The sequence below is a fragment of the Oncorhynchus keta genome, chromosome 17 (genome assembly GCF_023373465.1).
Source record: "Oncorhynchus keta strain PuntledgeMale-10-30-2019 chromosome 17, Oket_V2, whole genome shotgun sequence".
NCBI lineage: Eukaryota > Metazoa > Chordata > Actinopteri > Salmoniformes > Salmonidae > Oncorhynchus > Oncorhynchus keta.
In genome coordinates this window covers 7,256,442-7,284,030 of record NC_068437.1, presented here as the reverse complement: position 1 = coordinate 7,284,030, position 27,589 = coordinate 7,256,442, and the positions used below count along the sequence as shown (strand labels likewise).

The 27,589-nt window shown below is 42.4% G+C and overlaps 1 protein-coding gene across 1 annotated transcript; it reads right to left on the bottom strand.

The window, feature by feature from the left end:
• Positions 1–111: 111 nt before the first annotated feature.
• Positions 112–27,589, bottom strand: snupn (snurportin 1). The gene is made up of 9 exons (XM_035790471.1): positions 27,440–27,589; positions 15,643–15,813; positions 7,687–7,870; positions 7,284–7,388; positions 2,678–2,774; positions 2,181–2,278; positions 1,929–2,006; positions 1,535–1,615; positions 112–1,159 (listed from the first exon to the last, which is right to left on the bottom strand). The coding sequence occupies exons 2-9, from the start codon at positions 15,798–15,800 to the stop codon at positions 815–817; spliced, it is 1,146 nt and encodes a 381-aa protein (XP_035646364.1). The 5' UTR covers positions 15,801–15,813; positions 27,440–27,589; the 3' UTR covers positions 112–814.

Below are 27,589 nucleotides of genomic sequence, written 5' to 3'. Positions count from 1 at the left end.
CAATCAAAATAACTGAATTCATCTTGATTTAGCTTAATGATTCCCATCTCATCTATCCATGGTCAATGCCTAATCATTATTAACTCTTGAATAAAAGTCTGAGAACAAAAATTGAAAAGTCAATGAAAACAATTTAATAAACATACACTTAAAAGAATCAGATTAAAAGAATCAGATTAATCAACTTTTGCATTTGTTACACATCTGGCCATGACAGACGCTGTAAATTTAGGTCTAAAGGGCCTGTGTAACCAACTGTGTTATTTATTGAACCTCTGAAAGTGCAATGACGTATAGTTGTCCATTCACAAGGCCTGGCAAAATGAGCAGAAGAACAGTGTTCATTTCGGCAACACTAAAGTAAGTTGCCCAGCCCCAGTGGTCTCAATGGAAAAATATAATTGAAAGTAGTTTTTAATCTAGGAATGCGTTTAATCTAGGTCTGGGAAACTGGCTTCGTTAACAGGGCCCTTGCATTTTACATAGTCTAATCCACTGCATTACACTAACTAGCACAGTGTAATGAAAATGTGTGTACAGCTCTGGTGAACCAAGCGATGCCTGAACTCAGGGCGCTCCAAATGAAGCACAGTGACTAACTTGCTATTTCATTGAACTCCCGCTCATTAAATGCCTCGCAATGTAACTGTCCAAAAGAAACTCCCCACAACGTAGTCTGAAGTTTTTTGTAAGTTGTCTTTCTGGCATGGCGAGCAGCAAAGCATTACAATATTATTGGTTAGCAGAACAGAGTTAGCCTTTAGCAGCTAGCCAACTGAGTTAGCCTTTAGTAGCTAGCTAACTGAGTTGGCCTTCAACTCGTGCTCTTCTCTGAGGTCTCCATGCGAGATTCCTTAAGCGGTCTGCTGCGGGGCGAGGTGGCGGTGTCGCCATCTCCCTTTTCCTGGTCGGGGGTGGATAGGTGCTCCAGCTCGTAGCGGCCGTTCAGGTCCCCTGGCCGGACATGGTCGGAGGTCTTCTTGTGCTCCCGGATCTGGGCCAGCTGGTGGCTGGCATACTCGGGCTTGGCGGTGAGGGGCCCCAACGGGACCTCCATGCCCAGGATATCGACGACCATGTAGGGCCGCAGCCAGCCCACCAGAGGGGTGCTGCCGGGGGTGTAGTGGGTCTGCCGGTGGTAAAACAGAAGTCCGTCCACCTGAGGACACACAGAATCCACTCAGTTTGGGCTTGTTACAACTGCCTCATCATGCCCCCGGAGAGCAGTCTCACCTTTAACCTCAATGGTGGTGGGCTGAGCACCAAAACAGACTCTAGACAAGTCAATGAGGTTGAGAGAGGTTCTATTGGGAGCTATAAGTTGAGAGATGGCGCATTGAACCGGGAAACCCAGACTAGCAATGTGTGTTCATTCTATGAAGTACACTTCATTCTTTCCCAAGAGTGTCGAGAAGCAAAATGAGGAGAATCACAGACTGTTCTGCCCCTTTTACAGACTACAAGTAGAATCACAGATGTACTATAGGACTAAATAGCTGCATTTGAAGTAGTATGCAGTTGGAGTTGTTCTTACATTGAAGTTGTACTCTGTTGCAAGTGCTTGCTGAATGGCTTCCGTTGAGCAGGCAGTGCTTTGAAGACTCACAAACTTGAACTATGGAGAAAAAAGAAAAACAGCAACAACCATATTGTCAGACAGCACACAGGCCACAGTTAATTGATCATCTAATGACAATATGACTATCTTTCCACAATCTCACGAGTACACTTTTCTTCAGTTTAATACACCAAAAGAAACTGCATGTGTTGGCGGTCATGGTCAAATCAAAATAAACATGGAAAAGGAGGTGACATCTTTGGTCCTTTTTTTATTTATACTTTTTTTGTGTGCCTCTAATCATCCTCATTTGGACTAAATTGAAAAGGTCTATATACACAATATATTTATTATTGTGTATTGCTCTTACAGGGTTCCTCTTGGCAATGTCAGCCATGCCATCCGTCTCCTGGACTTTCGACTGGAGCCAGTAGAACCGGAACTCTGTCTGTTGATGGAAAACAAACACCATCATCAACAAAGCTGTCACTAAAATCCCCAAATGACTGATGAATTGGTCAACATGGCAAAAAGAGCACATCTGTATCCCAGACACTAGTACTACAGCACTGTAATTCCACTGGAACTTCAATACTCCGCTAATCAATCTGTGTGTGCTTACTGGACAGTCGTACACAGGATGGCCCCTCCAACACATGACATCCAGGATGAAGTAGGTCCGCTCCACCTCACTGTAGATACAGTCCAGGATGGTGTAATCTGCACACAGACCAAACATTAGCACTACCATGTGTGGTCATATATTTTTTGCATGGATGCAGTTTGCAAGGACAGTGGTAGAATAGATGGGATGGGTCTTTTTTGGGTTCCATTTTGATTCCTAGCCCCTCCTAGCTCCAAAACCTCAGGGTGTTCACAGATCTGAAAGTATTGGTTGGTTAAGTAATAATGGTGGATGCTCTGCTTTGCCCATTGGTCTAATTGGAGCCATCACTATATTGATAAGATAGTACTTTAATAATCTTCAAAAGGGAAAATTTGATTGCACCAGCCAATACGTACAAAACCAAACCCCCACCCAGTCCAGTTAAATCTGTGAACCCTGATGGGGTGGAGGAATTGGAAGCTACAGATTGAAATGGCATCAGGCCCACGTACCTTTTCCCATTGCTGAGTTGTGTCTGTTCCCTCCAGGCAACAGAGAAGGGAAGCGGTTCACACAGTAGCCACTTTTGGTATATGCTGCAGTGGACCCCTTCAAATGGTGGGAAACAGAGACGTGAGAACTTTTTCATTGTTATTTCAGTCAAATCAAATTTTCTTTGTCGCATACACGTGTTTAGCAGATGTTATTGAGGGTGTAGCGAAATGCTTGTGTTTTTAGGTTCAACAGTGCAGTAATATCTAACAAGTAATATCTAACAATTTCACAACAATACACACTAAGTGGCAAGTGATTTTAAGTCTATGTATATACAGCAGCATCCTCTAATGTACTAGTGATGGCTATTTAATAGTCTGATGGCCTTGAGATGGCTGTTTTTCAGGCACTCTGTCCCAGCTTTGATTCACAGTACTGACCTCGCCTTCTGGATGACAGCGGGGTGAAAAGGCAGTGGCTCAGGTGGTGGTTGTCATTGATTATCTTTTTGGCCTTCCTGTGGCATTGGGTGCTCTAGGTGTCCTGGAGGGCAGGTAGTTCGCCCCCGGTAATGCGTTGTGCAGACTGAACTACCCTCTGGAGAGCCCTGCGGTTGCGGGTGGTGCAATTGCCGTACTAGACAGTGATACAGCCCAACAGGATGCTCTCAATTGTGCATCTGTAAACATTTGTGAGGGTTTTAGGTACCAAGCCAAATTTCTTCAGCCTGCTGAGTTTGAAGAGGCACTGCTGCACATTCTTCACCAAACTTTGTGTGTGAACCATTTCAGTTTGTCAGTGATGTGTATGCCGAGGAACTTGAAGCTTTCCACATTCACTGCAGTCCCATCTATATGTGGATGGGGGGGATGCTCCCTCTGCTGTTTCCTGAAGTCAATGATCAGCTCCTTTGTTTTGTTGACGTTGGGTGAGGTTATTTTTCTGGCACCACTCCCCCAGGGGGCCCTCACCTACTTCCTGTAGGCTGTCTCTTAATTGTTGGTGATCAGGCCTACTACTGTTGTGTTGGAGGCGTGCGTGACCACGCAGTCATGAGTGAGAAGGGTGTAAAGGAGGGGGCTGAGCACGCATCCTTGTGGGGCCCCAGCATTGAGGATCAGCGAAGTGAAGGTGTTTCCTACCATCACCACCTGGGGGCGGCCCGTCAGGAAGTCCAGGACCCAGTCGCACATGGCGGGTTTCAGACCTTTGTCCTCAAGCTTAATGATGAGCTTGGAGGGTACTATGGTGTTGAATGCTGAGCTAGTCAATGAACAGCATTCTTACATACACTACCGTTCAAAAGTGTGGGTTCACTTAGAAATTTCCTTGTTTTTGAGAAGCGCACATTTTTTTGTCCATTAAAATAACATCAGATTGATCAGAAATACAGTGTAGACGCTACACTGTTAAATTTTGTAAATTACTATTGTAGTTGGAAACGGCAGATTTTTACGGAATATCTACATAGGCGTACAGAGGCCCATTATCAGCAACCATTACTGCTGTGTTCCAATGGCACTTTTTTTTTAGCTAATCCAAGTTTATCATTTAAAAAAATGCTAATTGATCATTAGAAAACACTTTTGCAAGTATATTAGCACAGCTGAAAACTGTTGTCCTGATTAAAAAAGTTGAGTATCTGGAGCATCAGCATTTGTGGGTTTGACTACAGGCTCAAAATGGCCAGAAACAAATAACTTTCTTCTGAAACTCGTCAGTCTGACTGAGCAGCAGCAGGCCCGTAATCATTCATTCAAACTGCACTTTCTTGCGTTTTGCCAGCAGCTCTTCGCAAGCACAGCGCTGTTTATGACTTCAAGCCTATCAGCCTAATGGCTGGTGTAACCAATATGAAATGGCTAGCTAGTTAGCTGGGTGTGCACCAAGTGTGGCTGTTGATGTGTTCCTGGTTCGAGCCCAGGTAGGGGCGAGGAGAGGGACGGAAGCTATACTGTTACACTGGCAATACTATAGTGCCTATAAGAACATCCAATAGTCAAAGGTATATGAAATACAAATGGTATAGAGAGAAATGGTCCTATAAATACTATATTAACCACAACCTAAAATCTCTTACCTTGGAATATTGAAGTCTCATGTTAAAAGGAACCACCAACTTTCATATGTTCTGAGCAAGGAACATAAATGGTAAGCTTTTTTACATATTACTTTCTTCTCCAACACTTTGTTTTTGCATTATTTAAACCAAATTGAACATGTTTCATTATTTATTTGAGGCTAAATTTATTTTATTTATGTTTTATATTAAGTTAAAATAAGTGTTAATTCAGTATTGTTGTAATTGTCATTACAAATTATTATTTAATTATTATATATATATATATATATATATATATATATATATATATTTTTTTTTTTATTTTTTTTTATTTTTTTTTTTTTTTTTTTTTTTTTTTTTTTTTTTTTTTTAAATCGGCCGATGCCGACTTTTCTGGCCCTCCGATAATCGGTATCGGCGTTGAAAAAAAAAATCATAAACGGTCGACCTCTAGTACACACACTATATATTCCGGTCTGACATTGCTCGTACAACTATAAAAAAATATATACATCAGGATAATATGTGTATTGTTTATTTTATTTTCTTGCTAGGTTCTACTGTACTTTTGGGAACTAGAAACACAAGCATTTCAATGCATCTGCAATAACGTGCAAATCTGTGTTTGTGACCAACCAACTGATTTGATTTATTTCCGATGCAAGGTGATTTGTAAATCAGGCAGTCTCGACTTACCTTTACACATGCTCATTGACACATGCTTTTCTTTGACTTTTTAAAGTGAAACAAAGCTGCTATAGACCACTATGTGTTAACAGTCAGTACCTGGATAACATATGTGAAATGCTTGATAATGCATGTGATATCAACATAGGTATATTTTTTTTGGGTGATTTAAATATTGACTGGCTTGCATCAGGCTGCCCACTCAAGAGAAAGCTTCAAACTGTAACTAGTGTGTGCAACCGGGTTCAGGTTATCAAATCAGGGTAGTTAAAAATAGCACAGGAATAAAATCATCAACATATATTGATCACATCTTTACAGAAATGTATTTGAAAGCAGTATCCAAATCCATCGAAATGTAGTGATCACAATATAGTAGCCATATCTAGGAAAACAAAAGTTCCAAAGGCTGTGCCTAATATAGTCTATAAGAGGTCATACAAGAGGTTTTGTAGTGCCCGGATTAGTGTCCCGCTCCTGTTAAAGCGGCAGCTCTAGCCTTTAGCTCGGTGCGGATGTTGCCTGTAATCCATGGCTTCAGGTTGGGATATGTATGTACAGTCACTGTAGGGACAACGTCGTCGATGCACTTATTGATAAAGCCGGTGACTGAGGTGGTACACTCCTCAATGCCATTGGATGAATCTCAGCACAACTGTCATGGTCAAAACATATTGATAGAACAGTAGCTAGGATGGGGAGAAGTCTGTCCATAATTAAGCGCTGCACTGTCAAGGCAAGTCCTACAGTTTTGTGGCCCCTGGACTAATGTTTAGCTGTGTGGTCAGGTGCCACAAAGAGGGACTTTTAAAATTACAATTGGCTCAGAACAGGGCAGCACGGCTGGCCCTTGCATGTACACAGAGAGCTAACAATAATATGCATGTCAATTTCTCCTGGCTCAAAGTGGAGGAGAGACTGACTTCATGACTACTTTGTGAGAGGTACGTACATGTTGAATGCACCGAGCTGTCTGTTTGAACTACTGGAGCACAGCTCGGACACCCATCCATACTCCACAAGACATGCAACCAGAGGTCTCTTCACAGTCCAAGTCCAGAACAGACTATGGAGGCGCTCAGTACTACATAGAGCCATGACTACATTGAACTCTATTCAACAGCAAGTAACTCACGCAAACAGTCAAATTAGATTTTAAAAAACATGGAACAGCGGGGACTGTGAAGCAACACAAACATAGGCACAGACACATGCATACAAACACACAATAACATACGCACTATACACATTCATTTTGTGTTGTAGATATGTGGTAGTAGAATACGGACCTTACGGAACACACTTAATATGTTGTGAAATCTGTTGTGAATGTACTGTAATGTATTTTTAACGAGTGACGCAGCAGCCTAAGTCACTGCTTGGCAGTGCTAGAGGCTTCACTACAGACCCGGGTTTGATCCCGGGCTGTATCACAACCGGCCGTGATCGGCTGACCCATAGGGCGGCACACAATTGTCCCAGCAGAGTCCGGGTTAGGGGCAGGCTTTACTTGGCTAATCGCGCTCTAGCGAATCCTTGTGGCGGGCCGGGGTCCTGCAAGCTGACCTCTTCAGTTAACAGGCGTTTCCTCTGACACATTGGTGCAGCTGGATTCCGGGTTAAGGGGACAGGCGTTAATGAAGAGCGGGTTGGCAGGTCATGTTTTTGGAGGACACATAACTCGACCTTCGACCTCCACAGCCGGTTGGAGAGTTGCAGTGATGAGACGAGATCGAAATTGGGGAGAAAATAAATAAATGTATAACTGCCTTCATTTTGCTGGACCCCATGAAGAGGAGCTTTTGCAAGCAGCTAATGGAGATCCATAATAAATACAAATGTGACATGTAAGGGAACCACTGATTGGTCCTTACCTTGGAGGCGACGATGAGAGAGCGCTTCCCCACGGGACAGACCACCATGAGCCAATCAGTATCCAGTTCCTGAGGGACGTCCACTAGCCACTCTGACAGCATGAGCTGGACAGGAAGGGAAACCTCAGTTCAGTTACATTACTAGGATTCCTGTGATTTATTTAGACTGAATTACAGAGTTTAGTACACAAATACATTTTCTGTAAAATACCTTTTCAAATCATAAAATCAGTACTGTCATAAAACTGTTTCTGTCCTGCCTAACTGCTTTAACCAGTTCATTTAAAGGGATGTGTATATTTCAGAAACAAATGAGATGTATAAATACTGGCAGAAGGAAAATGCTACTTTGGCAAGTCATGTGCTTCTGGTAAAATAATGCATTGTCAGAAATATTGCTGACCTGGTTGGCATAGTACTTTGGCAACTTCTTCCTCTCAATCTCCATCCCATCATCCTCTGCATCCTTCTCCTTCTGCTGTTCCTCCTCCTTTCTGTCCACCACCACTGCTTCCTCATCACTATCTGTCCCTGTCCAGTCCCCATCAGCCAGACGGCGTGCATGGTTGACATAATTCAGCCTTTTCCTAAAGACAAAGAAAGCACACATGAAGTCAAGGGGAAATGGAAACGTAATTAGTAATGATGTCAGTTTCTCTCCGGTGGTGTTGGCAAATTGCATAGTGTCATTCGAAGGTATTCAGACCCCTTGGATTTCTTCAATTGAATGGCGTTACAAAATGGGATTAAAATGGACTGAATTGTCATTTTTTTGTAAAATATCTAATGTCAAAGTGGTAATAAAATCTATTTCAAAAATAAAGATTCATAAATCTGCTGCCTCCCTCAATCTCTAATGTTGCAGCTATAGAACTTTGAGGATCTAAGGACCCAAGCAAAAGCTTTCCAGTCTCCTGAGGGGGAATAGGCATTGTCGTTTCCTCTTCGTGACTATCTTGGTGTGTTTGGACCATGACAGTTTGTTGGTGATGTGGACCCCAAGGAACATGAAGATCTCAACCTACTCGCTCTACAGCCCCATCAATGTGAATGGGGGTGTGTTCGGTGCTCCTTTTCCTGTAGTACACGATCAGGTCCTTTGTCTTGATCATGTTGAGGGAGAGGTTGTTGTCATGCCACCATACTGCCAGTTCTCTCGCCTCCTCCCTATAGGCTGTGTTATCGTTGTCGGTGATCAGGCCTACCACTGTTGTGTCGTCAGCAAACTTTATGTTGGAGCCCTGGTTAACCACGCAGTCATGGGAGGGGCCTCCGTGTTGAGGATCAGCGTGGCGGATGTGTTGCTAACCCTTACCACCTCGGAGCTGCCCGTTAGAAAGTCCAGGCTCCAGTAGCAGAGTCCCAGGGTCCTTAGCTTAGTGCAGGCACCACCAAGCTTGAAAATAAGGTGGCAGTTACTAAGCGATGTGTTGTGTTGGATTTGCTCCAAACATAGGACTTTGTATTTAGGCCAAAACTTGTATCCCTTTGCCATGTTTTTTCCCCCCAGTATTACTTTAGTGCCGTTGCATACAAGATGCATGTATTGGAATAATTTTTTAGATTGGTCTTCTTTTCACTCTGTCATTCAGGTCATTATTATGGAGTCACTACAATGTTGTTGATCCATCTTCAGTTCTGTCCCATCACAACCATGGAGTTCACCAATGGCTTCATGGTAATATCCCTGAGCAGTTTCATTCCTGTCCTGCAGCTCAGTTCAGAAGAACGACTATCTTTGAGGTATCTGGGTGATATAATACAATGCACAGCACAATTTTTTAACTAGACCATGCATAGAGGGATAGTCAATGTCTGATTTGTTATTGTTGCCAATCACGGCCCCTTTAAAAAAAAAAAAGGCTTTGAGAAGCTTCCTGGTCTTTGTAGTTGACTTGACTAAGGGATGTTACAGATGCTGTATGTATCGGGACAGAATATTTCTTCCACTTCAATGTTAAGAGTATTTTGTGTATATTGTTAACAAAAAAAAAATGACAAATCCATTTTTATCCCACGTAACAAAATTTGAACAAATCCATGGTGTGTGAATATTTTTGCAAGGCACTGTATTAATTAGGTGACTTGTTAAGCTAGCTATAAATATAAAATAGATTCGGTTCCAACAGCCCCAGACCAAACTCATTGTAATGCCCCCACCCTATGGTCCAACTAGCAATTTATATCAGTCCGAATGGTGCTCCCGACAGCACACAAAGAAAGGGGCAGAGCCTTGAGGCAGGAATTGTATCAGTGATTCGGCTAAGCATACTGTAGGCCTATTATATGGACTGGAATTACGCACCTCTTTCAAACCATGAAGCTGGGAGAGAACACACAATGGTAATGGTTCATTGTTTTGTGCATAACAGTGATTTAATAGGCAAATAAGAGTACAGGGCCTACTGAAATAGATGAATGGGTCTGTCAACTGAGCCAGAAATACACAACAAAAAAAAATGTACCTCTAAAAAGGCCAACATTGGAATAATATTTGAAAATAGTTGCTTTAAATGTGCTTAAATAATTGTCCCACATGATAAAGGTGATGTGCATTGGCTATAGCCTCATGTGCACACCGATGCTGACATGAGGGAGGCAGCAGAAAATGAATCCAAACTTTCCTTTTAATTACATAAGAGATGGGCTAAACACCAGTCAGATTTCACAAATATAATGTAGGATGTCAACGTTTTCAATAGCCAACGTCACAATAATAGCCATATTAGCAACCCATGCTAGTTGATGCATCTTTAGAGCTACCCTCCAAATTATTCTCTGTCATTTGCAACCACTGGCATGTGCAGTGCGCATCGGAACAATGTTTTCCTGCTACTTGCATTTTGGTACATTTGCGCTTAGAAATAATAGTTTATCAACATTTTAAGCTAAGTGTTCGGATCTCTTCCATCAGTCCCATACGATTTAACATTTTGGGATTGACAGTGGTTGTTGAACTTTGTAACCATCGTCCCAGAAAGGTCCCAGAGTTGTTTTGAACGTCACAGAATTTGTATGCGGGACACCATTAATTTCAGGCACTTATGCCACTGCAATGTCAATCAGATAGTTTATTCTGAAAATATTCAGACCCCTTGACTTTTTAAACATTGTTACATTACAGCCTTATTCAAACATCTATTAAAATTGTTACCCCCTCAAATCTACACACAACACACCCATAATGACATAGCAAAAACAGGTTTTTAGAAAAGTTTAAATAACAAAAACTGAAGTGTTACATACAGTAAGAGTCCAAAGTTGACAAAATTACTCATTCAAGGATTTTTATTTTTTTAAACTATTTTCTACATTGTAAAATAGTGAAGACATCAAAACTATGAAATAACACATTGAATCATGTGGTAAGCAAAAAAAGTGTGAAAGTCTTCAAAGTAGCAATCCTTTGCCTTGACGACAGCTTTGCACAGTCTTGGCATTCTCTCAACCAGCTTCATGAGGTAGTCACCTGGAATGCATTTCAATTAACAGGTGTACCTTGTTAAAAGTTAATTTGTGGGATTTCTTTCCTTCTTAATGCGTTTGAGCCAATCAAGTTGTGATATGATAGGGTTGGAATGCTTTTCCAAAAGTATTGAAGGAGTTCCCACAAATGCTGAGCACTTGTTACCTGCTTTTCCTTCACTGCAGTCCAACTCACCCCAAATAAGAATATTTTTAAGATAAATACACAACGCAGGGGATGAGAGGACAAGGATTAACAATCAATAGGAGTTGGTTTTCAGTTCAACATCTGTGAGATGTCAGTCATGACAGAGTTACGTGGGCCACGTTTTCATTGGTCTGTACATTGAGTCTGGAGTGGGATTGTTATTTGGCCATTGGCCAAGTTGTCCTGCAACGACTGCTGATTGACCAACAGCATGCTAGGGGGGGGGGGTTAAAGTGGCATCCTGACCTTCTCCTGTGGAGAAATACTGAAGGACAGGGAAGACTGAACGTCTACTTTTCAGCATAGCACCTATGATTTGTCCTGCTCAAATACATTTCTCCCCCTGATTTGCTTTGGGGTCTGTGTTATTGATGAATAACCTCAGATGCTAATACAAATCATCTCAATTGGGTTGAGGTCAGGGGAATGTGGAGGACAGGTCATCTGATGCAGGACTTCATCACACTCTTTCTTGGTAAAATAGCCCTTACACAGCCTGGAGCAGCCACACAAAGACACGGTGGTTGGAACCAAAAATGTTACATTTGAACTCAGACCAAAGGACATATTTCCACCAGTCTAATGCCCATTGCACGTGTTTCTTGGCCCAAGCAAGTCTCTTCTTATTGGTGTCCTTTAGTAGTGGTTTCTTAGCAGCAATTCAACCACGAAAGCCTGATTCACACAGTCTCCTCTGAACAGTTGATGTTGAGATGTGTCCGTTACTTGAACTCTGAAGCGTTTATTTGGGCTGTAATTTGAGATGCTGGTAACGCCAATAAATTTATCCTCTGCAGCAGAGGTAACTCTGGGTCTTCCTTTCCTGTGGCGGTCCAGTTTAATAGTAGCGCTTGATGGTTTTTGCGACTGAACTTTACCGGATTGACTGACCTTCATGTCTTAAAGTAATGGACTGTCATTTTTCTTTGCTTATTTGAGCTGTTCTTGCCATAATATGGCACTCAAGCTGCCAAACATACCCTTGTCAAACTGACTATCCTACCGATCCTTGACATCGGAGATGTAATTTACAAAATAGCCTCTAACACTACTCAGCAAATTGGATGCAGTCTATCACAGTGCCATCAGTTGTCACCAAAGCCCCATATACTACCCACCACTGCGCCCTGTAAGCTCTCGTTGGCTGGTCCTCGATAGATATTAGTCACCAAACCCACTGGCTCCAGGTCATCTATAAGTCTTTGCTAGGTAAAGCTCCGCCTTATCTCAGCTCACTGGTCACCATAGCAACACCCACCCGTAGCTCCAGCAGGTATATTTCACTGGTTATCCCCAGAGGCAACACCTACTTTGGCCGCCTTTCCTTCCAGTTCTCTGCTGCCAATGACTGGGACGAATTAAGAAAAAGGAAAAAAAAAAAAAAAACTCAAGTTAGGAGACTCCCGCACTAACTTTAAACGTCAGCTGTCAGAGCAGCTTATGGATCGGATCGCTGCAGCTGTACACAGCACATCTGTAAATAGCCCATCCAACTACCTATCTCATCCCCATATTTGTTTGTCTTTCTGCTCTTTTGCACTCCAGTATTCTCTCTCTCAACTGGCTTACCTGATCAAATAAAAGATGAAATAATATTTTATTTTTATCTTCTGTATACCACCCCTACCTTGTCATAACACAACTGATTTGCTCAAACGCATTAAGGAAAGAAATTACATTTTAAGGCACACCTGTTAATTGAAATCCATTCCAGGTGACTACCTCATGAAGCTGGTTGAGAGAATGCGCAAAAGCTGTCAAGGGAAAGGGTGGCTAGTCAAAAATAAAATGTATTTAGATTTTTAAAAACTTTTTGGGATACTACATGATTCCATGTGTCATTTCATAGTGTGTGTCTTCACGATTATTCTACAATGTAGAAAATAGTCAAAAATAGAAAAACCCTGGAATGAGTAGATGTGTCCACACTTTTTACTGGTTCTGCATATGTCAATTTGGGTCAGGTGTGCATCATTTGAACGCTTGTTCTATTGCCAACATTACTAGCTAAATTATTAAATACGATCTTACAGTGTTAGGCTTCCACTAAGCAATTCAGAGAAATAAATCGTAATTTTGGTATGCATAGAATGGAGTCATGAGTGCATTTAGATCCTTGGTCCATAACAAATTTTCTTCAACATACAACCATTCTGTTCAGGACAACCCAGGGTATAACACCATGTCATCTTGTAACTGTACCTCGTCTTGTAACTGTACATCAAACAATTTACAACATTTCCCTCACCCAGACAACAAAATTAGGGATGCACGATATAAAAATCGGTGAGCCTATCGGAATCGGCCTATATAAGCTAAAAATTTTAACATTGGCCCGATGTCTAGTTTAACGGCGATGTGTAAAACTGATGTCAAAGCTGACGTGCATACCTATATAAACGTAGGTAGATGAAGTAATGATGCCAAGAAAAACATAGCGCTACATGTGCAACACAGCATTCCTAACCTAGCCCACAATGTCTGCTGTGTGGATCGAGCAGTCATTTTAAAGAGTAAGGACATTTCAGCAAGACAACTCAAAGGCGAAATCCATTAATGCCAAGATCATGGAATTTATTACCATTGACAATCAACCGTTCTCTGTTGTGGATGATGTTGGCTTTCGCCGACTGGTCGAGCACCGGTACACACTACCAAGTAGGCACTATTTTTCAGATGTTGCCATACCGGAGTTACACAGAATTGTTGACACTCACATCCATGTACTTCTTGCTATGAGTGTCACTGCTATTAGCTTCACGGCTGACATTTGGACCTGCGATGTCCGCCCCATGAGCATGAGGAGTCTGACAGCACAGTGAGTCGACGAGGATTTCGTACTGAGGGAAGCCAGATTGCATGCTCAAGAATGTGCTGGTTCTCATACCACTGCTGCCATTTCAATGGCATTTGAGAACATGCTTGAAACTTGAAAACATGAACGCTCCATTCAAACAACGGACTCGAGAAATAAGCTCAACTGTGTCTGCAGCAGACGTGATACCCTCTGTCATGGCATTGAAATGCCTGCTCAACAAAACCGCCGACAGACCGTGGGGTTAACTTGGTAAAGTACTCTACTAGAGGCTGTGAACAAGCGATTTGCGGTATTCTCTGAGCCTCACCATCATGCTCGATGCTAGGTACAAAGACTGCTACTTCGATGCAGACAAGAAACAGGGTTTACGTTGAATGTTACACACAGCTGGACAAGATGGAAATGGACACAGTGACAGTGTGCACCGAGGAAGAGGCCACGGACAGAGCTGAAACTTCACCTCTTGATATGTATGATGAAATCCTGGTTGAGACTGATCAAACGAAACAGCACAGCAAGTAAGTGAACGAAATAGGTTTTGATTATGTTTTACTGCTAATGGGGACATAAGTAAATGCCAACAAAACAACTTTTTTGGTCAATGTGTGTTTTTCAACTATTTAACTGTACTAGAATGCTTAAAAAAAACATTTTTTAAAAAGAATCGGTTATCGGTATCGTTTTATTTGGCAAAGAAAATATCAGATATCAGTATCAACCAAAAATATCATATTGGTGCATCCCTAAACAAAACATTTGCAAAAGCCCAATTAGCTGGAGGGATGGGGGCAACTTCTTGTTGTGTGGTGCTCAAATTCAGAACGGCTGTCAGTCAAAACATATACAGATTTGTGAAGTGGAGACTCTGAGCTCTGATGTCATGTATAGCATGTTACTGTACAGCCACTGCATTCCAAATTAGAAGCTTATCAGTTTCCAGGTAAGGGCTACCTTTTCCGACTCATCCAGATATAAATTACCGTTAAACTGTCTGACCTTTTGTAATGAGTCTGATATGGCTACAGGCTTAACCTCTCTGGGATGTGGGACGCGTCCCACCGGGCCAAAAGCCAGGGAAAATGCAGAGCGCCAAATTCAAATAAATTACTATAAAAAAATAAATCAACAAGTTCAAATTAAATCACATGCAAGATAGCAAAGCTTCTTTTTTTAAAGCTACACTGTTGCTCAATTAATTCCATGAATCCAGCCAGATAAACACTGGTCCCAGAAAAGACTACAAAAACAAACTGAAACATGTAATACAACTTTAGGTATTTTTTCTGATAAAATTTAAGTCATGTTCAATACAGGAAGAAAACAAACTGAAACATGCTTTCTGGTCAACAATACACTTCAAGTGACCCTCGTTCAAGATGGCCGTACTTCTTCATTACACAAAGGAATAATCTCAACCAACTTCTAAAGACTGTTGACATCCAGTGGAAGCGAGGAGGTCCCTTAGAAATCTGGATTCCAAATGAAAACCCATTGAAAAGAGAGTGACCTCAAAAAAAAAAAAATCTGAATGGTTTGGCCTCTGGATTTCGCCTGCTAAATAAGTTCTGGTATACTCAGACATGATTCCAACAGTTTTAAAACGTTCGAGTGTTTTCTATCCAAATACTAATAATATGCATCTTATCTTCTGGGGATGAGTAGCAGGCAGTTGAATTTGGGCATGCATTTCATCCGGACGTGACAATACTGCCCCCTGTCACGAAGTTGTTAACAGCTACAGCGCTTCAGTCAAAACCACATAGCCTATTAGAGGGCAGGATGAAGCTGCCCACATCCATATGAAGTTCCTAGGGGCTAATAGGCCAAGTTGTGTATGGACTTGGCCTGTAATTGGTTAGGGAACTAACGTTTTCTGCAGATCTAGAAAGCGCCGTCGTCGTTCGCTTTGCTCCAAAACGCTGAACTTGGTCTTGTACTGGGCCATCCGTGGGTGGGGGGCCGCTGTGCTGTTGGCCTCCTTCGAGACGGCGAAGCTGGCCGAGAGAGCTTGGGTTAGGTCATCCATGGTGATGGTGAGCCTGGAAATACACACAAAGGCATGAGTTAGGAGGTGTATGGTGAGCTCAGCTGACCCTTGATATATCAAGGAGCCACTTCTACTAGAGCACAATATGGAGCTGACAGAGCTACACAACTCAAACAGGATGTTAATGCAAGTTGAATGATCAAATATGCCAAAATCGTTAGCTAATTTGCTATAGTGCATATAGTGTCACCACCCCAGGCAATTTGGCATGTGTCATGTACCTCTTCCCATCACAAGCTATTTGCACATCTAATACAAGCTCTCTGTGGAAGTCAATGCTATATGAGGTCAGTGGGGGTGCAACATTTGGAACCTTAGAAGGATAGATGCAGTAAAGAGGTCAATGAAACACACCGTGGCTGATAGGATGCCCTGGCAACACTACACCCCTGCAGTCTGCTGCACCAAACGAGCAATTCATGCGCACCGAGCCTACTCTTTTGCCAGTGCAACATTTGATTATGCAGAAATGAGACCATATGTATGGCCATTTTAGGAAAATCACCAACCCCTCTTTTTATATATATATATATATGCCATTTAGCAGACGCTTTTATCCAAAGCGACTTACAGTCATGTGTGCATACATTCTACGTATGGGTGGTCCCGGGAATCGAACCCACTACCCTGGCGTTACAAGCGCCATGCTCTACCAACTGAGCTACAGAAGGACCACGCACTTCTGCTACTCTCTTGTCATCATATATGCAAAGTCACTTTAACGATACCTACAGTGGGGAGAACAAGTATTTGATACACTGACGATTTTGCAGGTTTTCCTACTTACAAAGCATGTAGAGGTCTGTCATTTTTATCATAGGTACACTTCAACTGTGAGACGGAATCTAAAACAAAAATCCAGAAAATCACATTGTATGATTTTTAGTAATTAATTTGCATTTTATTGCATGACATAAGTATTTGATCACCTACCAACCAGTAAGAATTCCAGCTCTCACAGACCTGTTAGTTTTTCTTTAAGAAGCCCTCCTGTTCTCCACTCATTACCTGTATTAACTGCACTTGTTTGAACTCGTTACCTGTATAAAATACACCTATCCACACACAGAAACTAACTCCAACCTCTCCACAATGGCCAAGACCAGAGAGCTGTGTAAGGACAGCAGGGATACAATTGTAGACCTGCACAAGGCTGGAATGAGCTACAGGACAATAGGCAAGCAGCTTGGTGAGAAGGCAACAACTGTTGGCGCAATTATTAAAAGATGGAAGAAGTTCAAGATGACGGTCAATCACCCTCGGCCTGGGGCTCCATGCAAGATCTCACCTCGTGGGGCATCAATGATCATGAGGAAGGCGAGTGATCAGCCCAGAACTACATGGCAGGACCTGGTCAATGACCTGAAGAGAGCTGGGACCACAGTCTCAATGAAAACCATTAGTAACACACTACGCCGTCATGGATTAAAATCCTGCAGCGCACGCAAGGTCCCCCTGCTCAAGCCAGTGAATGTCCAGGCCTGTCTGAAGTTTGCCAGTGACAATCTGGATGATCCAGAGGAGGAATGGGAGAAGGTCATGTGGTCTAATGAGACAAAAATAGAGCTTTTGTCTAAATTCCACTCGCCGTGTTTGGAGGAAGAAGGATGAGTACAACCCCAAGAACACCATCCCAACCGTGAAGCATGGAGGTGGAAACATCATTCTTTGGGGATGCTTTTCTGCAAAGGGGACAGGACGACTGCACCGTATTGAGGGGAGGATGGATGGGGCCATGTTTCGCGAGATCTTGGCCAACAACCTCCTTCCCTCAGTAAGAGCAAAGAAGATGCGTCGTGGCTGGGTCTTCCAGCATGACAACAACCCGAAACACACGACCCGAAACACACAACTAAGCAGTGGCCCCGTAAGAATGTGGCCTAGCCAGTCTCCAGACCTGAACCCAATAGAACATCTTTGGAAGGAGCTGAAAGTCCGTATTGCCCAGCGACAGCCCCGAAACCTGAAGGATCTGGAGAAGGTCTGTATGGAGGAGTGGGCCAAAATCCCTGCTGCAGTGTGTGCAAACCTGGTCCAGAACTACAGGAAACATATGATCTCTGTAATTGCAAACAACGGTTTCTGTACCAAATATTAATGTTTTCTGGATTTCTGTTTTAGATTCCATCTCTCACAGTTGAAGTGTACCTATGATAACAATTACAGACCTCTACATGCTTTGTAAGTAGAAAAACCTGCAAAATCGGCAGTGTATTAAATACTTGTTCTCCCCACTGTACATGTACATACTACCTCAATAAGCCTGACTAAAAGATGTCTGTATATAGCCTTGATACTCTTTTTTCAATGTCTTTTTACTGTTTTATTTCTTTACTTACATATACACACCCCCCCCCCTCGCACCACTGGTTAGAGCCTGTAAGTAAGCATTTCACTGTTGTATTCAGCGCACGTGACAAATGAACTTTGATTTGCAAATAGTATCCAGAAGTTCACCTGACTCTAGGGTAGTAGACAAAGTGCTTAATTGCCAAAATCCTGAAGTATCCTTTTAAGTTGAAATCGATAAAGATACTCTTTAAAATGATCTGAGGCTGAGGATAACTAATCAATATTTTAAAATCACACATAATGACCAGTTAAAGAACCATTGAAGGGGCTAGTAAATCAGTTAAAGTTCTAAACTTCATCCACCATGAGGAGTTCTAAGTTTACCTAATCTCAGTTTGTGACAAAACAAGCAACTATAGTGTAGCGCAGCGGTACTCATCTCTTACAGGTCCTGGGCCTGCTGGTTTTCTGTTCTACCTAATAATTAATTGCACACACCTGGTGTCCCAGGTTTAAAGCAGTCCCTGATTAGAGGGGAACAATGCAGTGGAACTGGCTTAAAAAAGGTCCAGAGTTGAGTTTAAGAGGTGTAGAGAATCATTGTACCATTAAATCTCTGAAATATATTTTCCCATAACCAAAATATTGTATTTTCAGCTGGTTGAAGCTGGCGTACAAAACTGAAAGTAAAAGACGCAAACACAAAATTTAAGAACGGTAAGCATAGAAATGGTGCACACAGAACAGATCTAGCGCTTCTTTAACTCGCTTTCAATGAGTGACAGATTTATAACATTTCTACGTGAATTTGGTTGATTCTACCAAAAAGTTACATATTTCAGCTTTAAGAGATTGAGCCACCACAACATTTAAATGTACCATGAATGGCCACTCCACCACCTTTTTACCTGTCGCACCTAAATATGTTCTAACCATTTAGTTAAATGGCATAATATGAACTAAATTAATTTAACCACGTTTCAGAGACCAATTTCAGGGTTAGTATCTCATACCCAAATGTCTATCATAAAGGTGTTTAAATACTGCACATAGTTAAGTGCAACAGCCCAAGCCCCATATGAGATTTAAAGTCAGAGAGAATATCCAAGCTAATCGGCATAGTGTCATCAGCAGTTATTGGTTGAACATGCTGAATCTTTACCACGGTCGTTGGGTGAACAGATTCAAGCATAGCAGACTGAGCATTTGACAGATCTCCCTCAAGTCGCTGGATGCAGGGACAGGGTTAAGAATTGGGTGAACAGTTAGTGGCAAGAAAAAGTATGTGAACCCTTTGGAATTACCTGGATTTCTGCAAAGAAGTCACAACAATAGACAAAAGGTCTGCTTAAACTAAAACAATGCATGTCTTTATTGAACACACAAGGTAAACATTTACAGTGCAGGGTGGGAAAAGTATGTGAACCCTTGTATTTAATAACTGGCTGACCCTCCTTTGGCAGCAATAACCTCAACCAAATGTTTGTGGTTGCGGATCAGACCTGCACAACTGTCAGAAGGAATTCCTCTTCGCAAAACAGTTTCAGTTCAGCAATATTCTTGGGATGTCTGGTGGGAATCGCTCGAGGTCATGCCACAGCATCTCAATCGGATTGAGGTCAGGACTCTGACTGGACCATTCCAGATCTTGTTTTTTATTCTGTCGAAGTCATTCTGTTGTTGATTTACTGTGTTCTGGGTCATTGTGCTGTTGCATCACCCAACTTCTGTTCCGCTTCAATTGGCAGACAGATAGCCTTACATTCTCCGGCAATTGTTTTGTTAAACTTGGGATTTCATTTTTCCATCTGATAGAAAGCTGTCCCAGCAGCAAAGCAGCCCCAAACCATGAGGCTCGCTACACCATTCTTTACAGTTGGAATGAGGTTGATGTTGGTATGCTGTGCCTTTTTTATCAAATCAAACGTTATTTGCCACATGCGCCGAAAACAACAGGTGTTGTATAGAACCTTAGAGTGAAATGCTTACTTACAAGCCCTTAACACTTCTTTATTCTAAAACTGCATTGTTGGTTAAGTAAAAAATAGAAACCAAATAGAAAATAAAAGTAAATAATACAGAACAGTAAAATAACAATAGCGGGACTATATACAGGGGGTACCAGTACAGAGTCAATGTACAGGGGCAACGGTTAATTAATTTAGGTAATATGTACATGTAGATAGAGTTAAAATGACTGTGCAAAGATAATACACTGAGTAGCAGCCGCATAAAAGAGGGGTCTGAGTAGCCATTTGATTAGCTGTTCAAGAGTCTTATGACTTGGGGGGGGTAGAAGCTGTACAAAACAGTCAGCAAACAAGCAAACACTGGCCACGAACGATGTGTTTACAATACCGTGTTGGTAATAAAGCATAATTTGTTTGACTGCAAGTTCTGGGGTAGCTAGCTACCTAGCTAGCACCAATACAAGGAATACTTGTAAGTATTAGCTTGGTTGCCACTTGTTGTTCACCTATTGAAATTGAACTTCAGTTCATGAAAATAAATAACTAACCAGCTAGCTTCATCTGGCTAGTGACGCTGACAGGACTGGGTTGTGTGTTGTGAAGCTTGCCACAATAAGGATTAGGCACAATAGTGGAATTTGCAGTTTTCCTTCAAAATAAAAGTATGTCATTGACAGTGATGCAAATAGTAGAATTATGCCATACTTTTATTTTGAAGGCTAACCACAAAGTCCACAATTGTGGCTAGTCCTTATTGTGGCTAGCTTCACAGATGTGTCCAACCACCATTAATCAAATAAGAACTCTTATAAATTAGCTTTATAGTTAGCTAGCTAACTATATAGCTACTGAAACAGATGTTGTTTTGCCAACAAAATAACTTCTTGGTCAGTGTGGTGTGTGTGTTTAACCTTCATTTAACTTGGCAAGTCAGTTAAGAACAAATTATTTACAATAACGGCCTACCCCGGACGACGCTGGGACAATTGTGTACCTAAAATATCAGATATCGGTCAAAAATTTCATATCGGTGCATCACTAGTTCCAATATCAATATTCCTGAACCGCCCTGTTGATATTATGTACCCAAGTGAGTCGATACAAGGCAATTGACTCATGAACGTTCACGCCTGATATTACTCCCAATTGCCCTTATACTATGCTCTATGTGATCCAAGATGGCGTAGCAGTCAGACGTCTTTGTCCTGTCCCTTGTATATATCGTTTTTTTTAACATATTTTTCTTCGCATATCTTTTAAAATATTTTGCTAAAACTCAACATCTAAATACTCTCCTGCAACCCACCTCATCCAATGTAGCGTGGATCTGCTTTTTTTTCTTTTTCTAAAGTATGTATATTTACTTCGGATCTGGAATCCCTCAACTGAAGCTAGCCAGCTAACTACCAGCTATCAGTCAGCAAACCATTGCCAGCGGTCATCAGCTAACCTTCAGCTCGAATAGCTCTCGCCAGTTCAAACAACGTGACTAACCAGAGCACATGTTTTACTCACTGCTTTAGCACACTCTGCCAACCATGATGTCCTTGCCGTGTCTGAATCCTGGTTTAGGAAGGCCACCAAATATTCTGAGATTTCCATACCCAACTATAACACTTTCCGTCAAGATAGACCTGCCAACGGGGGAGGAGTTGCAATCTTCTGCAGAGATAGCCTGCAAAGTTCTGTTATACTTTCCAGGTCTATGCCCAAACAGTTCGAACTTCCAATTTTAAAAATTACTCTCACTGTTGCCGCCTGCTACCGACCCCCCTCAGCTCCCAGCTGTGCCCTGGACACCATCTGTGAATTGATCGCCCCCATCTAGCTTCATAGTTTGTTCTGTTAGGTGACCTAAACTGGGATATGCTTAACACCCCAGCAGTCCTACAATCTAAGCTAGATGCCCTCAATCTCACACAAATCATCAAGGAACCCACCAGGTACAACCCTAAATCCGTAAACATGGGCACCCTAATTGACATTATCCTGACCAATTTGCCCTCCAAATACACCTCTGCTGTCTTCAGTCAGGATCTCAGCGATCACTGCCTCATTGCCTGTATCTGCTACGGTATCACTGTATCACTGTCAAACGCTCCCTAAAACACTTCTGCGCGCAGGCCTTTCTAATCGTCCTGGCCCGGGTATTCTGGAAGGATATTGACCTCATCCCGTAAGTTGAGGATGCCTGGTCATTCTTTAAAAGTAACTTCCCACAATCTTAGACAAGCATGCTCCGTTCAAAAAAATGCAGAACTAAGAACAGATATAGCCCTTGGTTCACTCCAGACCTGACTGCCCTCGACCAGCCAAAAAACATCCTGTGGCGGACTGCAATAGCATCGAATAGTCCCCGCGATATGCAACTGTTCAGGGAAGTCAGGAACCAATACACGCATTCAGTCAGGAAAGCAAAGGCTAGCTCTTTCAAGCAGAAATTTGCATCCTGTAGCACTAACTCCAAAAAGTTCTGGGACACTAAAGTCCATGGAGAACAAGAGCACCTCCTCCCAGCTGCCCACTGCACTGAGGCTAGGTAACACGATCACCACCGATAAATCCATGATAATAGAAAACTTCAACAAGCATTTCAACGGCTGGCCATGCTTGCCCCCCCTTAAATTCTCGGGCCGACTCTTTTCTCTGTATATATCAATGATGTTGCTCTTGCTGCGGGCGATTCCCTGATCCACCTCTATGCAGACGACACCATTCTGTATACTTCTGGCCCTTCCTTGGACACTGTGCTATCTAACCTTCAAACGAGCTTCAATTCCATACAACACTCCTTCCGTGGCCTCCAACTGCTCTTAAATGCTAGTAAAACCAAATGCATGCTTTTCAACTGTTCGCAGCCTGAACCCGCACGCCCGACTAGCATCACCACCCTGGATGGTTCCGACCTTGAGTATGTGGACATCTATAAGTACCTAGGTGCTTGGCTAGACTGTAAACTCTCCTTCCAGACTCATATCAAACATCTCCAATCTAAAATCAAATCTAGAGTCGGCTTTCTATTTAACAACAAAGCTCACTCACGCCGCAAAACTTACCCTAGTAAAACTGACTATCCTACCGATCGACTTCGGCGATGTCATCTACAAAATAGCTTCCAATACTCTACTCAGCAAACTGGATGCCGTTTATCACAGTGCCATCCTTTTTGTAACTAAAGCACCTTATACCACCCACCACTGCGACCTGTATGCTCTCGTCGGCTGGCCCTCGCTACATATTCGTCGCCAGACCCACTGGCTCCAGGTCATCTACAAGTCTATGCTAGGTAAAGCTCCGCCTTATCTCAGTTCACTGGTCATGATGGCAACACCCACCCGTAGCACGCGCTCCAGCAGGTGTAGCTCACTGATCATCCCTAAAGCCAACACCTCATTTGGCCGCCTTTCCTTCCAGTTCTCTGCTGCCTGCGACTGGAACGAATTGCAAAAATTGCTGAAGTTGGAGACTTATCTCCCTCACCAACTTTAAACATCTGCTATCTGAGCAACTAACCGATCGCTGCAGCTGTACATAGTCCATCGGTAAATAGCCCACTCAATTGACCTACTTCATCCCCATACTGTTTTTATTTATTTACTTTTCTGCTCTTTGCATGTTGACTTGTTTAGTGTTTACTCCATGTGTAACTGTGTTGTCTGTTCACACTGCTATGCTTCATCTTGGCCAGGTCACAGTTGCAAATGAGAACTTTTTCTCAACTAGCCTACCTGGTTAAATAAAGGTGAAATAATACAAATTTAAAAAATCTATATTTCCTTCTCCTTGTGATTTTAACACATACAGGTAGACTAGAGGCCATCCCTGATATGCAGAGGACCAATTACACTGATTAGAAGCACCTGTCCTCTGCTCATGTGTCCTATAAATGTTGTTTCTGATTGTAATATTTGAACCAGATAGCATACGGAAAGAGACTGAGGAAGCATGGAGAGGTAGCCAGTAGGCTAAGGAACAGACGTTGGGTTTTGGAGAAATGGTATCATTGAGTGCTTTGCAAGCAATGCGGCGGATGAAGGCGCGGAAAGAGCGTGGTGAATGGATAGACATCGTTATGGACAGTGAGGAAGAACAGCCAAGTGAAGTGGGAAGATGTGTGTTGAGGAAAAATGGCATAAGACATGATAAAGAGGAATCTGGACCAGTAGTAGTACATTTTTGCAGAAAGTGGAGCCTTGCCTTTATGTGGATCCATTTGTGGTTTCACGGTGGGTAAGAAAGGAGTTGGGTGTAGTTGAATCCGTGAAGGTAACCTGTAGTGGAATTGTGATATTTGTTCGTGTTACTTCTGACCAGCGGGAGAAGACACTTTGTGTCAAGCAACTTGGGTCAAGATCTGTTTCTTGCTTTGCTCTTAGGAATAGGGCACCATTGAAAGGAGTGATTTCTGGGGTAGCGTTAAGTGCAGAGGTGGAGCAATTGAAGTTGAAAAATCTGGGTGTTTGCGATGCCCGCCGTTTGGTTCGACAGACCCAGTGGGGAGCGTGCTGAACCAGAGGAGTCATTGTCAGTTCTTTTGAGTTGAGTCAGTCTCTACCAGACAAAATCATGTAATGTTAGGATACATCCGTTCTCCTGTTAAAGCTTTTGTGGAGAATCCACCGCGCTGTTTCAGATGCAATGTTTATGGTCATGCTGCAGCAGTGTGAAGAGGGAAATTCAAAGATGTGGGAAGTGTGCAGGAGGGCATGGGACAGAGGATTGTGAAGTTTCGGTGGATAAAGTTGTCAATTTTAGGGGTGCTCATGTTGCTGGAGATCAGAAATGTCCGGTGCAATTGAAGCAGGTTGAAATTGCAAAGGTCAGAGTAGCGCAGAGGGTGTCATATCCCGAGGCAGTGAAGAAAGTGCAGGAGGATGGGTCAAGGGTGAGGGATCCTGAGAGGATCCCAGTGAGTAGTAGATTTGTGCCAGTTTTGAGGGATAGGGTACAGAGTGAGTTATGCTTCAGTTAGGTTGGCGTCTTAGCGTTCATTGCAATGGTTATCAACTGTACTGCAGAAGTGGAAACTAAATCACAGGAAATAGATGTTATGGTGGCAGCTGCAGGTAAGTATTTGGGTACACAAGATTTGACTTCAAATTAATTACAGGATGTGTTGAAGGGTGGTGTGCTGACCTCCCAGGCTGTTAGTAGTGGGTTGTTAATGAGTTTAGGTGGAAACTGCAGAGAAGTAGCTGGGTGCATGAGATTTTACTGTTGAAGAGTTAATGGGGTGGTAATTTATACGTTTATGAAATAGTGGTATATAGGTGTTGGTACATTTTTAGGAACAGGAATAATGAAGATAATTTAATATAGGTAGGCCATGACTGGCCTCACTTTAGTACAATAGGTGGCAGTGTATGCACATTTAAGTTGAATGCGATCCCCTGACCCAATCCCAAAGAAGAAGATTTGAACTGCTGCTCTTAATATACTTCAGTGGCCTGATTGAGGAGAGGATGGATGAAGGTTAAAAAAATGTCAGCATCCATGGAAATGTTGCTTGAATCTGAAAGTGCGGCAAGTGAAGTGTGTGACAATTAAAGGAAAATGGAGAAATCGAAGAATGGGACGAAATTAGCAAAAGTTATAGTGGAAGACAAAGATGGTTCCAATAAAGCCTTTTCAGATGGACTGCGTTTTCTGGACAAGATTCATTTGGGAGGTACATTTGTACTATCGAGGACCGTGAAGAGAGCAGTGGGAAAGGTGGATTCAATCAAAGTGACTAGAAGTGGTCTTGTTTTAGTTAATTACGGAGATGAAGAATAGAAGCATGCACTGGGTCTAGCAAAATTGCCCATGTCGGAAGAAACCTGTATTCATCTTCGGAACAGGACCCTGCCAAAGGAGTTATATCTGGAGTGTCGTTAGAGCTAGATGACGAGTCCCTTTTTTTCTATTAATGTCCCAGGAGTGGTTAGTGCATGTTGCCTGATCCTTATGGTATATACAAAGGATAAAAGAGTATCGATGATATTGTTGATTGATACTATTGTTGTTTGTTTCCTTGATACAATGTTTCAATATTCTCAGAGCCACTTTGTTGATTAATGCTTCAATATTTGCATGTTTCTCTTTTTATACATTTAACCTTTATTTTACAAGGCAAGTCAGTTAAGAACAAATTCTAATTTACAATGACGGCCTACTCCGGCTAAATCCTGACGACGCTGGGCCAATTGTGCGCCGCCCTATGGAACTCCCAATCACAGCCAGATGTGATACAGCAAGGATTTGAACCAGGTACTAGTGATGCTCTTGCACTGAGATGCAGTGCCTTAGACCGCTGTGCAACTCTGGAGCCCAATCGGACGTTTCCCCACCACTTTCAATGTACTATTTAGCCTTGTGTGACTACACTTTCCTCCCTTCTCTCTTGGCCTGAGGACCTTCCTGCCCCCACCTTTTCCTGGATGTTATACAGATGTCTTCCCTTACTCTCCCTGTTCCACAACTCTTGCCACTTATTTTTAACCACTGTTCCTTCCCTGGAGAATAATGCAGACAAGCAAATGCAAAAATAAGTTAACACACATGCTCTGCATGGAGGTTTTTCTTTGAGAATTTGACTACCCGTAAAACAGGTTTGACAAGGTGACATGTAACGGGGCCTTAGCTCGCTTGGTTTAGCGGAACTGACGCCACTGCGCACAACCATTAATAAACCCTGCCTATTGCTACAATTTATCTTAAAATCTGTTAAACCAAACCACAACGTTGACTTTATGACTAACCCTACCTAAACTTCCATTAAAGGCCCAAAATAAATTTGTTTCCATTACGATATAGCCAATTTGGACTGTGTGGCTGAGCTAGCTCAACTCTGTGTTGTCTGTTCACACTGCTATGCTTTATCTTGGCCAGGTCGCAGTTGCAAATGGGAACTTCTTCTCAACTAGCCTACCTGGTTAAATACAGTTGAAATAAAAAATAAATAAAATAACTAGACGTAGGACCCGGGTTGCAGACCTGGGGCTGCCATGGGAATAATTTATGTCCTGGATACGTTTGTTTCCAACGTTACTTCTATGTTCTGTAACGTTGCTCACTGCATGTCACAATTTAGTGCGCGACGACTGGGTGATGTAAAATGTAACAACTGAGAGGGTGTCAGTCAGTGTAACATTGTATAAACTTGACAAGAAACAGCGAGCTGGACCAAATGGATACGCATTAGCAGCTAACGTTAGCTAGCTGTTGTAGCTAGCTACATCCACCGCAGCATTCATTCAAATACTTTTAGCTGGCTGGTTGCCTTGCATTTAAACTCTTCACATTTGTGCAATCTGTTGTTAAAATAAATAAACCGACTAGCTAAATTGTTAGCTAGCTAGCCAGATTGTAAACTACCTTGACGAAGAACGAGGCAGGCGGGCTGAGATATCACGTTTCTCCTACCAGCAGATTTTTTTTGTTGGCCAAGCAAAATACTTCCCGGAGTGGGGTATTGTTCCAGGTCCTTTCTTCTTCTGGGAGATTTATATAGCGGTTGGCAACCAA